Source organism: Melospiza melodia, chromosome 4, assembly GCF_035770615.1.
Source record: "Melospiza melodia melodia isolate bMelMel2 chromosome 4, bMelMel2.pri, whole genome shotgun sequence".
In the NCBI taxonomy this organism is placed as follows: domain Eukaryota; kingdom Metazoa; phylum Chordata; class Aves; order Passeriformes; family Passerellidae; genus Melospiza; species Melospiza melodia.
In genome coordinates this window covers 7,260,728-7,274,568 of record NC_086197.1, presented here as the reverse complement: position 1 = coordinate 7,274,568, position 13,841 = coordinate 7,260,728, and the positions used below count along the sequence as shown (strand labels likewise).

General features: G+C 42.4%; 1 protein-coding gene across 6 annotated transcripts in view; it reads left to right on the top strand.

The window, feature by feature from the left end:
* Positions 1-13,841, top strand: part of FRMD4A (FERM domain containing 4A) — a 372,584-nt gene that overhangs the window by 300,880 nt on the left and 57,863 nt on the right. For all 6 annotated transcript variants that reach the window (XM_063153752.1, XM_063153753.1, XM_063153751.1 and 3 more), the window contains 3 exons: positions 5,924-6,007; positions 12,607-12,672; positions 12,922-12,979. In XM_063153752.1, coding sequence (XP_063009822.1) covers positions 5,924-6,007; positions 12,607-12,672; positions 12,922-12,979 — 208 coding nt within the window. The remainder of the gene's footprint in view (positions 1-5,923; positions 6,008-12,606; positions 12,673-12,921; positions 12,980-13,841) is intronic.

Here is a 13,841-nt window from a genome sequence, read left to right as displayed (position 1 = left end):
TGTCATCACCAGGCCCATGAAAACAGCTCTGAGTTCTTTCCCCTGTGGATCACAGTGGTTTGAAGTGGAAGGGGGATTCCTTACATCCAAGTCAGGCAGAGGAGGGGTGTCATAATAACAATTTGAGGGCACTGCCAGGGATCTTAATTTATAAATGGACTTTGGGGACAAAGAAATCTGCCAGTTTGAAGGCTGTTCATAGAGGAAGATAGAATAAAGCTACCCTGATGCTCTATGGTAGAGAAGACTTGGCATCTCCCAGGGATGTCTGTCCAGCAGCTCCCATCTAATGTGCACTGACACAGGTTTATGTGCTGGGTGAGATCCAGGTGCTACTGAAGTCAACATGAGGTTGTTGTGGTCAAGAATTTTGCCTGCTGAGATTTGTGGTTATTGTATCAGCAGTGTAAAATCTGGCAGGCAAACCAAGCCTCAGGCTGGCCAGAGGAACTGCAGGTGAAGGCAAATGTTCTGACTTCTCTTAGGGATCAAGTTAGCTTCAGTGTCTGAAATTAGTTGATGTTTAAATACTGTTTAAAGTAGAAGTGCCTACTCTTTGAGACAGAGAAGCTTTGCAGTTGTGGTTGTCTTGCTGCTGAGATTTAAAGATTATATGTTGTGCATGGCAACGTATGTTGTGTGAAGGCTGAACTCTTCAACTCTTTGTTTTTGAAGAAATAATTTAATTCTAAAGGGTTGCATGCGTAGAACCGCAGACTGCAGCTTTCCCACACCTGTCCTGTCTACTGCCACCATCAGATTTATAGCCTGTGAGTAGAAGTTTCTCTCTGGCCCCCATCCAGAAAAGTGCAGAAACTCTGGCTCATTGGTGGTGATGGGAGAATTGCTGTTCCCCATGGGAGCCTTCCTGTGAGTCACTGCTGATCACCTCAGGTGCTGGGACAGTCAAAGCCAAAGTGTCACAGCTCCGGCTGCGTGTGGGCACCTGCCCATGGTGGCCAGAGTGGGATTGCCTCCAAACCCCACTGCAGCCACCTGGAGGATCTGCAGCTGGCTCAGGACTCTTGAATGTAGTTGCAAGTTTACTCTTTGGGCCTTGTGGGAACTGAAAAAACAGAATCAATCCTACAAACTCTAACAGTCAGCATTCTACCTCTGTGAACTGATAGATCCTCAGTGGCAGCAGCTCCCACTGCTGCTTTTGAGGAAATCATCCCATACCCCAGAATAATCACTGTGCTCAGAATACTCCTTTTGCCTCTTCCAAAAAGCAGTTTGTGTCATTTCAAACACGATCCTTTGGTAGGGCATTACCATGCATGAGTCTGTTATCACTGCTTCTTGTTACCTTGGGCATCACAGTAATTCCCAGGTTTTGCTAAGCTTGGGGAACACAGTCCAAGTCACCCTCATCTGTCTTGAAATAAAATGTCACAACAGCCCTGACAGATGAGTTTAGTGACCAATTCTTTTAAGTCCTTTTCTATTTCTAATACGTGTTTAATTTCAAAAACAAGCTTATCAGAAACCCTGAGTTCCTGATCTATTTAATTCAGCTAAGTATTTCTAAATATTTGCTACAACAGGTCTCCATCTCTTAGTTGATAAAGATTCAGGCAGAATGAGGTTTGAACTTTTCTTCTTAAGAAGTTCCTAGTCCTTTGCACTAAAGAAGAGCATTTTCACATTACTGAAAGAGAATGCCCAAATGCTTCAGCTGACAAGACTTAAATATGTTTACTTTTAGTCTGGAACATACCATTGAATTTCGGACAATCAGGTTTCCTGTTCAGCTGGTTTTCAGGTGGAACTGGACACTTAAGTTTGGATCTGTGCTTTTCAGTATTAGCTGAAACATTTTGGCTTCAAAGGCCCAGAATTGCATGTATAAAGATCCTAAACTGGTACCCTGCAGACAGATCTAAAGGTTATTAGCTCAAACTAATCTTTTTTCTAGTTGGGAGCTGAGTCACGCTTGGTTGGCAGAGCATGGGCAGGACAAATTTCAGTTCCTTAGATGGACACAAATCCTACAGGTGTGACTCTCTTTAGGCCTACATAAAGGAATTACCAAGGCTGCCCTGGCTGATTTGTGGGGGAATACAGCATATTGTTAAAATAATTGGGATTTTTTCCTAATTTAATCCTAGATTGAGAGTCCAGTCCCAAAATCTCTGGGAAATTCACACCAGCTTTGTTTTAAAATGTTCATAATCCGTTTCTTCAGCCTTAAACTGCTTGTATGTCAAAGCAGCAAGAAATGGCATATACAGATAATTTGTCCCTCAGTTTGGGGATGGGAAAGAAAAACCTCTGAGTAAAACAAAATCCTGAACCACTGCAGCTAGTTCCTCATTGCTACATTTCTTCCAGTTAAAAAGTATGAGACGTTTCAATTGAGCTCCAAGTGTCTCCCAGCAATACATGAAAGAATAACAAGGGAGGAAAGCTAACAGCCAGTTTCCTGCTAGGCAGAATTTCACAATAATTTCAGCGTTTGGGCAGATGGTAATCTAACATAGTTTTAGGCTTACTTTTCTTTCTGTGTAACCAAGTGACATTTAACCAATTAGAGTGTATTAAAGGGTTAGAAAACCTGGCCTGCTTTCTTGCAGCCTAATGGTAAAATCCTAAACACTGTATTTTGAAAAGTACCATCTAATCTGAGAATCTCAGAGTATGCATTTCCTCTTGCATTCTACAGAATGAATCACCATTCTGAGAAGAGTTTGTAACTTTAACCTGCAGTTTTGTTTTGTTCCTGATCATTGTTATTACACATGCTGGAAAATGTATGGATTTCCTGAGACAACTGCATATGTAATCTTGCTCAAAATTATTTTAGACAGTATGCAAAAACTTGTTTTTCACAAAATATTTATGAAGTTCTAGGCAGGCCTTTTTTCCCCTTGTGTAGATAAAGATACTAAGACGTAGTGACTAATTTATTTGACAAGACTTATTAAACAGGCAGTACCAGAACAAACCCAAGAAAAAGGAGTTCTGTTTTCTAGGTCCAATGATAGTCAACCTTACTTCAGCTTTCTAACCAGCTTTCAGGAACCCATGCAGATGGCTTTTCCAGTTCAGGTTTCATATTGTTATTCAGTCCTTTAAATATTACCATTTCCACCATAGGAAAAAAAAAAGAAATAAAGTGGTCTAGGGGACAGAGAGAAAGTGTCTTTGGGGCCTTTCCCCTACATATTAATAAATCTGTGTCCTAAATATCCTTCTGTATATATCAGCCCTAGAGGCTGGACACTTCCGAATATAAAATAAATGCAGCACAAGTGACCGGATTAAACAAACACTTTCTAAATACAGTAATAAAACAAACACACTGGGACATTTCACTAGAAAAAGCATGAAAGGCAATAAGTAAAAAAACTACTTGAGATCCTGCTGGAAACATTTTAAAAATTGAGGGGTTCAGTGTTTTAAAAGGAGCAGAGAGGAAAGTGACCTCATGACCATTAGTTCAAATGCAACCTGAGTCATTATTTTTTTTCCTTTTATTGATTTGACATCTTTTTGGTAGTCTAAATTAATTTGTCTTGAGATGAGTCTTGCCAGAAGGCTTTGTGAATGCATGGACCACAGAATGAAATACCTTTTTGTTCCTGGAAGTGATTACCTGACTTTTGAGGTGCTTTGAGGCTGAGGCACTATCCTTACAGTATTTTCTAGGTGCTGAGCAGAAATGTTAATCCTGCCCAACATCACTAAGAATGTCTTTTTCTCTGATTCTTAAAAGACCTTGTCACAGCACAGGCAAACTTTGCGCCTCACTGACAGAAAAAACAGAGCTGACTGATGTTAGCCCTTTCTTTTATAGGAGCCATTACTGACTCAGAGTTTTTCCCAGACTCTCAGGGATCGTTAGTCACCACTAATCTTGCCCTGTTTGATAGATTTCTGGGCTCAGAAAGTCCCTGTTTGGAACTCACTCTGTGCTTTCCCAGAAAAGTTTTGGAAATCTCTCAACTTCCTTCTCTGAGCAGCCAGCATCAAAAAATCTTCATTTGAGGGCAGTTACTTCTGCTTGTACTCTGATTGTCCCAAGTTCTATTCTTTTTTCCCAGTTTCTTTCAAAATGTCAAAAACCTCAGTAAGAGCTGAGTATGTACATGCTGTGGAGGAGACAGCTCTTGGCAATAAACTCTAAAAAGCAGCAACTTGTTTTCTAGGCTGTCAGTCACAGAACAGAGCTTCCAGATCAGCAGATAACACAGTGCAGAGCAGCTTCATGTTCAGACTTGTGCAGATATTTACCTGCCATGGAAGAATAAATCTGAATAGGTTTTGAGCATTTGCACTTAGAAGAGAAGAGTTCTCTGATGGCCAAGTGACCATGGGATTTGGACAGGAGTGGGTGTTCAAACACTGTTTGTCAAGAGCCTTTTGGTTTGGCATAGGAGGTGTTACAGAGTGGTTTTCCATGTGCTTAGCATGGCAGCAGTTGCCTCAGTTCTTGTGTGCTATTCAGCACATCTTCACTCTGCAAAATTTGAGCCTCATTGAGGCTTGGCCATCTCTCACAGATTTGTCCTGACTAGAAGTTTGGTTCTGTTTTGAAACTACTTAATTGATTGTCAAGGAACTACCATAATAATAAATAACAAATGTCTGTAGACATGCCTAAAATGCCTGCTCCAGGATTTATGTCAGTGGTTTACCCGATGGCCCAACCTAGCAATTAACCTGCAGACTCCAATTAAGACAAATCCACCAAGGTCTCAGGCAGAGTTTGCTGCTGGGATGTGCAAATGGAGAAATGCTGTGGCAAGATTTTTACAACTGAAGCAGTGTCACTTCTCTCCAAGTCAACATACAGACTGTCCCAGAGGCAAGGATGAAGCCCAGGGTGATCTGGGATGTCCACGAGCTCCTCAAGTCTTTAGCAGATGTCAGGATCTCTGGTCTACAGCCAGAGAGGTCAAAACTACTTGTTGCCTGTCTGCCAGCCTCATGGGAGAAGCCAGTGGGCTGGGGAATCTGGAGTTCTGGAAGAGATATCTCTCTCTGCAGCTCCAGGACAGCCACACGTTTGTGTAGGATTAAGGGAAGGGTATAAGAAGGCAGAAAAAGTTGCTGGAACGAAGTAAGCCAATAAACATGAATTCTTTGGCACTCCTCCGTGTCCTGTCTGGCCCTCTTGGCTGTATATTTCTACAATTTTAAAAATTAATAGCAGCACTGCCTTCCTTCCCAAGCCTTTGAGGCTTTTTTTTTTCTATGTGCACACAATTCCATGTGTGTTTAAAAGTGGGAAGGGAGGCATTTGGGGTTTGTAGGAGAAAATCCCACGGTTTCATCTGTGAGAATCTGCCTCCCATTTGATGAGCTCTCCCCGCTCTCTGCTGCACAGAGTTGCTGTTCCAGCTGGCCATTGTGGCCACTGGAGGTTGCAGGGAGAAGGATGTTAGTGAGGTGGTTGTGTAGGAAGGTTTTGTGTAGCAGGACCCAAATTCAAAGTGGAGTCTTATCAGTGAATATGTTATGCAAAGGACAGGTCACTGGGGAACTGGTTAAGAACAACCTGTGGTGTGAAGAAAGCAAATTATTACTTTTTGCAGCAATTTGTAAGGCATTAAATAAAAATCTATAATTGCAGCTGAAAGCATCACTTTGTCTCCCTCTTATATTTTTTTCCCTATATGAACATGTCTGTGACACCCTGCTCAGTGACATGTGACATTGTGGCTTTTGTGTCCAGTCACTGGTAGGAAGTGGTTCAACATAACCATCTGGGAGAGCTTCTCTCCAATTTTGATAATAGAGGGAAAAGTTAACTGGGCTGCCATAAAATAAATAAAGAGAGGAGAAAAAGGAAACCCCAGTGCCTTTTGTTAAGAAGGAACAGATGTAGAGCCATAGCAGCCTGCCAGCTAGGTCAAGTCATATCAAATATTGTGGTTGTTTTCTTGTAGCCTGATCCTCCTTTTGAACTCTCTTTCAGCAATGAAGTTGTAAGGAATGAATTAAAGAAGCTGCCAGCCCTTCCAACACCAGCGCTGAAGGAGCATCCTTCCCTCGCTTACTGGTAATGTGTCACTGTCCTTGTGCAGGACCTGGCTCTGGCAGTGGGGTCTGACAGTGGAATGGGAAGCAGAAATTCCTGCCCCCTGCCTCTGGGTCTGTCACTGACTCATTGCATGGCTTAACACAAGTAGAGCTACCATCCTGGGCCTCAGTTTCCCCATCTGCCAAGTGCCTGGCCAAAACTCCACTGTAAGTGTGCAAATGTCCAGATGAAATCTGGAGGCCTAATGTACCATTTAACTTTCACAGCACTTTGCATTTGTGAAAGAGTTTTCCCAGTTGGAAATGTCAATGTTTTGCACTGCCCTGTGTTGAATGATTCAGTTTCATCTTGTAAATCCTCTCTGTATGGCATAGCTGAATTCATCTTATATGAACTCAGTGTTTGGAGGTGGATGCTTGTTTGCTCTGTCTTTATTGCACTGAAAAACAAGCTCAAGGTAGGAGCAGGGTCACATTTAGATTTTGCATGCCACACACATAGATTCTTTGTGCCACCCTGCATATCCCTTTTATCTGTGCAAATAGGAAAGAATTTGAGGAAAGGCTATTCATTAAAGGGGAGATACTTTCACTCCATTTTCTGCTTGTTGCTCTTTCATGTTTGCCTTTAAAGCATTAGGCTGCAAGCCTGGGGGTTGGATTGAGCTTCTTTATCTGCTACTCTTTTCATTTCTGCATTTTGGTAATCTTGAGGATGGCAGGGGAAAACAAATCAGTTTGTAGGCTATGATGTCAGTCCTTCTCTTTGCCAAAATGGTCATCCTCTTCCCCTAGCATGGCTACAACAGTGGAATTAACTGTACCTAATGTCAAGTCATAGGCAAGCTCATCATGAGGTCTCCTAATCTCTTTCTGAGAGTATAAGGAGACATTCAGAGTCCCCAGCAGATATTAGGATCACTGACACAATAACTGTGGATCATCACAATCTCCTGATATTTCTATCTAAGAACCAAATCAAATCTTCATGAAAAATGATAAATGTAGGCTGCCATGTCATTGAAGAAGAATGGTCTTCCTCTTAGGAGCATCTCTTTTTCCAAAAACTACTTCATACACTCAAAAGCAGTACATTTCCAGGTGGCCTGGCTGACTGACAGACTGGGAGCTCACGAAAGCCATCTCAAGAGGAGGAGTGGGAACAAGTCGGCACTGGCAGGAAAGGCAAATCTGACCCTTCAGCAACAACATGGCCTAAGGTCTTAATGAAGTGCCACATAGTGAGAAGAGCCATGTAAAATCCTCGTGCTCAGAATATGAGTATTTGCATTTATACACAAGGTGCAGCACTTGCAGCTGTACTTAATTTTGTGGGGGGTCTCATGTGACTGAGAACAGGTCACAGGTTGGGAAGGTGGTGTGGCCAATGGAATAATAAAATCAGAGGCTACAGTCCTGTGACTCCCTTGTGATTTCATGTCAGTAAGCAGGTCTAAAAGGCCTCTTTAACATTAGTAGTTCATTATTTTTTAATGATGGCTTTTTTCTAAACACCCTCTGAAACATTTAATGCTCTCAGGAAGCGTCTGTTGGTGAATTAGACAAAAAGCCACAAAATTACAGATCAAACTTCAGTGATCTAAGGGAGCAGATTTTTAAAACTGTGTTCTCTGACACTTCTTCACATCATATGCAGATTATGTACCAGAAGCAGATTTTATCCAAACCTTTTCTGTGAGCAATCAGTTTTATTCTGCAGTTCTTCAGTGTGAGTGCAAGCAGTCACAAGTGAATATCCAGCTGTGGAAAGAAACTTTTAAAACATTAAAGATGGGATGAGTAATGGCTCTAATTAGTTTAAAACAGACAAACAAAAGAACTTTGTACTGTATTTTTATCAGATGAAGTTGATTAAGAGTTAATAAATTAGATAATCAAGTAAATACTGTGATACCTTTGGCAAGATGCTGTAAAAGACCTTCATAAAATAATACATTTCCATCACACGCCCTTAAAAAGCATCAGCTATTGCACCTACCAAATGTAGCAACACCTGTGGGATGAGTCCTGGATTCTTAGATCAGCACAGTTTGTGCCTCTGATTCCAGCTTCATGGAGTCTCCTGGTTCCATACTCTTGAAGCCTTTCCCTTCACTGTAATCTCTTGCAGCTCTCTCCAGGTTCAGAATAATCAGTTGCTCATCTTGTTCTCAAGCATCTTTTGGCATCTCTGATTACTGGTGAAGAAAAAGGGGCTTTTTGGTGGGTTTGTTTCTTTTTCTTTTAAATGAAAACTGATCTTCTTGTCCTCCCACATAGTCCAGGAGTTGGGGCCCTGAGTTTTGGCTTCTCTTGGCCATGCATGGAAACACAAAACCAATCACAGAGACTGGAGAGAACCTTTAGAAATGTGTTAACTCACAGTGCTCCTTTCCAGACACGCGTCACTGCATTTTACCTCATTTCAGATCCCCCCTAACAAGCCAGCCCAGTACTCAGTTGTCAGTAATAAGGCTGATATGAGGTGCAACAACACAAAAGTGAATGCTAGATTGGGATTTTCAACAGACCAGGGGGAAGATAGACTTCTCACAGGTTCCCACAGTCTTTGAATGTGAGCTTGTTTTAGCATCAGTGTTGCCAGAATACCCACCTCTGAAAACATCAGCTGAAAATCACTATTTAGTCATTTTCTCTGGTTCAACACAGACCTGAGGCCCTGGTCCAACTCTTGGTCCCTTGGCCTAAGAGGTGCTGGTGGCTTCAGAGGAACAGCATAGGACTACAAATAAAGACATTATTTGTTCAATAATGTATTCAAAATGGAAAAGTCAGGTTAGAAACAGAATAACACTAAGGAACAGCAGTGAATGCACAGCTATTTAAAACAGCTCAGTGTGCTGGGAAGAGGGAGGGAGCAACTCACTTTGAAAATCTGGATCTGATGATGAGAAACTCAAGGCCTGCCTTTGCTTGCACGTTGTCTGCTGTCCAGTTCTATAAGCTGCTGGGACAGGAGGGATTTCTTGTTACTTCTAAAGATCTTTATCAGAGTTGTCTGCTGCAGAATATTATCCATGTATTAATTTCTGCAGCTTTGGGGGGAGTGTTTTATGAGCTGGCAAACAGACAGCAGTGCTTCGGCAGCCTCTGTGTCTCTGTCTCCACATTAGTTAAGCATCCTCTGCCAGCCCTGCACTGTGAATGAGTTTCTGTGTCACCAGCACAGCAACAAGGGATAGCAGGGGGAGAGGAGATGTCAGCTGGTGGTGCCAGCAGTGTCCCAGCACTCTCCCAGCTGTCAGTAGCAGCATGGCAGCTGCCTGGAGATGAACAGCTGAAATGATAGGGGAGCATGTTTACAGGCTCTGCTAATGCTCCTTCTGACCCCTGAATGATTTTGCTTGTTTTCCCTGGCATGTGTTGGGCTTAACCCCCCATCCCAGAGCTGGAGGCAGAAAGGAACCTCTGTGCTGGATGATCCTTCTTGCACAGGGCAGTGGAAGGAAAAGGAACTTCAGGGAATTGTTAGAGGAGGGACTGTCACACAGTTTGTTGCAACTGTGAATGTTTTTCCAGTGTGGACATTGCTATCTGAGCTAGGTGCCCTCAGCTCCCTTTGCAGAGAGAAGCAGCATAACCTCCTCCCAAGGAATCTGTCCAAAACAGATTGGATGAATTCTACTCTGGAGTCCATGTTTCTTTCCCCAGTGACAAGGCCAGTGCTGCAGAAAGGTGAAAGGCCATAGATCACACTCTTAAACATGGCTTGATTGATATTTTAGGCTTTATATCTTTTGTTCAAAGGAATGAAGAAACAAAGGTGATACTTGCCTGGCACTTAACATCTGTAGACCACAAAACATTTTACTAAGAAACATCATCAGTACCCTGACAGAACAGTGGGGGTATAGCATTGCCTGCATTTGCTTAGAAGAACTGGAGAGAGCCTGGACTATCCCATATTTCTGGCATGGGTTAAAAACACAGCTCTTTGTCCTGCTGTTCAGGAAGGCTCCCTGACATCTGATCTGTCCTTTTGAAGGAAATGAGCCATCAATTGCCTTCCCTACCCAAGGAGTATGGCCTAGGAACGTATCAATTGTTTTATAATAAGAATTTGTAAGAAAGCAGAGCACATCAGGAATCACATTAAGTAATCAGCATGTCCAGGTACATCTACCCTTTCCTTGAATGGCAGCAATATGTGAGCTTGATCTGTGCAATAAACTGCACAGAGTGGAAAATAAAACTAGGAGTGTTTTCCAGTGGAGAAACTCCATTATTTTCTGAGAAGTCACTCCTGGTTTGTTCCTGTCTGAGACAGAGGAATTGCATCCACATGTAATCATGGTTTTAAGAGGTAATTTCAAAGGGCTGTAAGCCCTCTCTGTCTATCTTTTTTATTAAGAATGATGTTTTTTGGAGATCTTCCAATACTGAACACTCATGTAATTCAGTTATTGCTCCAAAAGTAATCCTGTTTATGATAATCATGGCAGGAAACCCAGGCTCTGCCTTCATGTGCACACCCATAACATCTGTGGTACTTGCTTGGATCAGTGTGCTGAATATGTTTCATAGCTGTAGAATTTAGAGATCATTTTCTAAGCATTAAAATGATTCTGAGGGATTTGATGGGAGAGCTGGACCATTCCTTTAACCATGTAATGTGTCACTGGCTCAGTCAGCACCCTGTTCCTGCTGTGGCCTGCTGATGGGACAGCTCTGAAAAGGGCTCTTTAATTTTTGTAGGGTGAATGGGGAAGCCACTTGGTGAGTGAGTAAGGAAAGCAGTTAAATAACCTCTCAGATAAACCACAGGCTTGTGAGGGAAAAGCTTGCCCTGCTGACAATCTGACACTGTCTCTGAATTGCACTTTGCTGCTTCACTGATGTTTCTGGTTCTCCTTTCTCTCTTCATTATTAGGGCTGCACAATCCTCAGCTTCCCTGTGGTTCTTCTTTCTAAAAGCTGTTGTGGCTGGGGAAATTCTGGCTCTCTCTCTAAAGAGATTCTGTCCTTTCTGGCAAAGGGGTGCAAATGGGGAAGGCAGCAATGAGAAGAAGATGCAGTCATGTTAAGCTGGGCTGGGGAAATGCTTTGCAGTCCTCCACAAAAGCCCCTATGGATATCTCTGAGCAGCCGTGGTGAGGTCATCTCCATCATCCCACCCTGCTGTGCTCCTTCACACTGCCCAGCAATACAGCTGGCTTCAGTTCTGCCTGGGGAAGGATTACCACATGGTGGGCAGCTGAAAGGCCCTATCAGGGGATCCTGCTGGATCCAGGAAATGCAGGGAAGGAGGAATGCCAGTTCACATTGCCCTAAACCACCTGCAGCATGGTGGCATGGGATAGACACAGACACAGATGGAAGCTCATGCAGGGCCAGGTGGGGAGGGCACTAAGGTGGCATGAAGCTAATTTAGGTTCCCCTCCTCTTGGTCTGGCAAGTTCTGTACAGAATCTCCAGGGGACTCAACAAATTCCCTGTCCTTGGGAATCAAAAATAAAATACAAAATAAAGAGCAACAAATTGGTTTTAAACCTGAGGACTTCAGTGTTCTGTCATGCTAGTGCAGCAGAGCAGGTCCTGTGTGCATTACATTGGGACCTTGGCTTACTCTTTGCCATGCTGTGACCCTGCTAGCACAGCTGATTGTATGCACCAAATAGCTCTGCTGCCCATTCACTGGAGAAGAATGAGTGAAATTCTTTAAAAGTGAACTTACATGTGTCTCCCCATCTCTTATTTGGGTCATGCTGATCTCTCCTGGATGCTCCATCTCTACTGCTTAAGGCACACACTCAGAATTGTTGTCTGACACAGAAGCCCACTGGTGTGGAACAGCCTCCATGGTTCACCTTGGAACACAGGATGACATAGTTCATGTCTGCCTAAAACATAAAATTATCTGGATCTAGTCTCCAAGGAGCTGTTGGAAATTGGCCCCAGCTCATGCCAGCTCCCAATGTTTGGCCAGGAGTTGTTGGGGGAATGAAAGTTAGTATAACTCTATAAAGTAAGCAAAGGCACATGAATACTTTAGGAGTAAAGAAACTCAAGTTTGAGTCACCTGGAGGTATCCCTTGTCACTGCTGCTATTATTGCCTCTGTGTACACTAGGAATTCCTGCTGAGAGAGATTGCTCCAGAGTACTTCCAATGGTGTACCTGCAGTGAGAAGGAACCTGTCAGTCTTAGACTATGACTGCCACCAATTTCTGACAGTTCTGCCCATCTTTTAGGGGACATGATGGGCTTGAAAAGAAGTTACAGCAGTTAGGACAAAGCCGATCTTGAGCAGCTCCAACACAAATCTGTTTGCCCTCAGTGTAGTATTGTGGGCATCATTTGTAAGGAAGGAAAGGAATGCAGAAAGGAAAAAGTCTGTACAAGTGGGTATCATGTTTGTGAGGAAAAAGGGTTCTTCCAGACAACCAACTCTTAGAAAACCATTTTTATTCTCAGTCTGTGACTCCCCCTTTGTTTACCCTACTCTGCACCAAATCCCCCCATCTAATGGTTTTGCTTGGCATCTTTTGATTCCATCAGTCAGTAGCTGTGTTAACAGAAGTATCTCTTCAGCTTTTGGCAAGATTTTTAGTCATGATAATGCCATTATATAAAACATCCAATTTTTTTTCCTTTCCAGTGAGGATCGAGTCATTGAACATTACAAGAAACTAAATGGTCAGACAAGAGGTCAAGCAATTGTGAAGTAAGTGAAACAAGAATGATTTCTTTGTGACCTTTGTTTTATTATGAAGTATTTCTTCATAATAAAATATACTTCATTATGAAGTATTATTTACAGAACTGTAAATACAATATGTAACTATACTTCCCATCTCATGCAGTGCTTCATTTTAAAGTATATCTTAGCATAATTATTTACTTATCAAAGTTTTTTTCCAGATCATCCTCTCAGCTTCTCAGATGTGTTATTCTCTTCTGTGTTGTTTTGCAGCTACATGAGCATTGTAGAGTCCCTCCCAACGTACGGAGTGCATTATTACGCAGTGAAGGTACGTGCTACAAGAAGGTCCTTCCCTGAATTAAACTCTTGTTGGAGAGGGGGGGAGAGAGGTACAAACAGCCATCCTGCTCGCAGAATACAATACACTGCTACTAAAGTCTTGTTTCACTTCCTGAGGTAGGATAAACTTATTTCAGCTGTGTGTGCATGTTTAGTAAATACAGTTCCAAAGAGGAAAATCCTGTTCTTGGAGATAAAACTCCTGCAGTCCTATTGTGCTGGAGTGTTCAGCTCAGTCAGCAGCATGGCAATGCCAGTGAACCACCACCAAAGGGACAAACCAGACACATCTCTGGCAGACAGTCATTTTTGTAGCTCCAAGAGGTCAGATCTTTCCCAGATGGCAGATCCATGAACACCTGTTTAGGGCCAGACATGACCTGCATACTGTAGCTCCCTGACATGAGATATGTAGATGGATACAGAGATTATACATCTTTTTAATGCCAGAACAGTGTTGTAGTCCAGAGATAGGCAGCACATTCTCATCCCCAAACAGCTGTCCATTTCTGTGTGGACTTCATGCAGTTATTCATGCAGTTCCTCATTTCTTTTGTCTAATGATTTATCGCGAAATTTTTCCAGCCTCATATTATTATTATTATTATTATTATTATTATTATTATTATTATTATTATTATTATTATTATTATTACTTCCTGACCAGCTTCATAGGTTTGGGGTTTTTTAAGTAGAGAAATCAATAAACATAGAAAGAAAGCTAGAGCCACATTCCCCAGAGCATATTCCCTCATTTATCACCCTGAAGTTTTGATGTGTTTCATCATTATCTCTGTGCACAGATCATATGGTTTTTCATACATCTCTAATGTCTTGTACACATGGAGTAC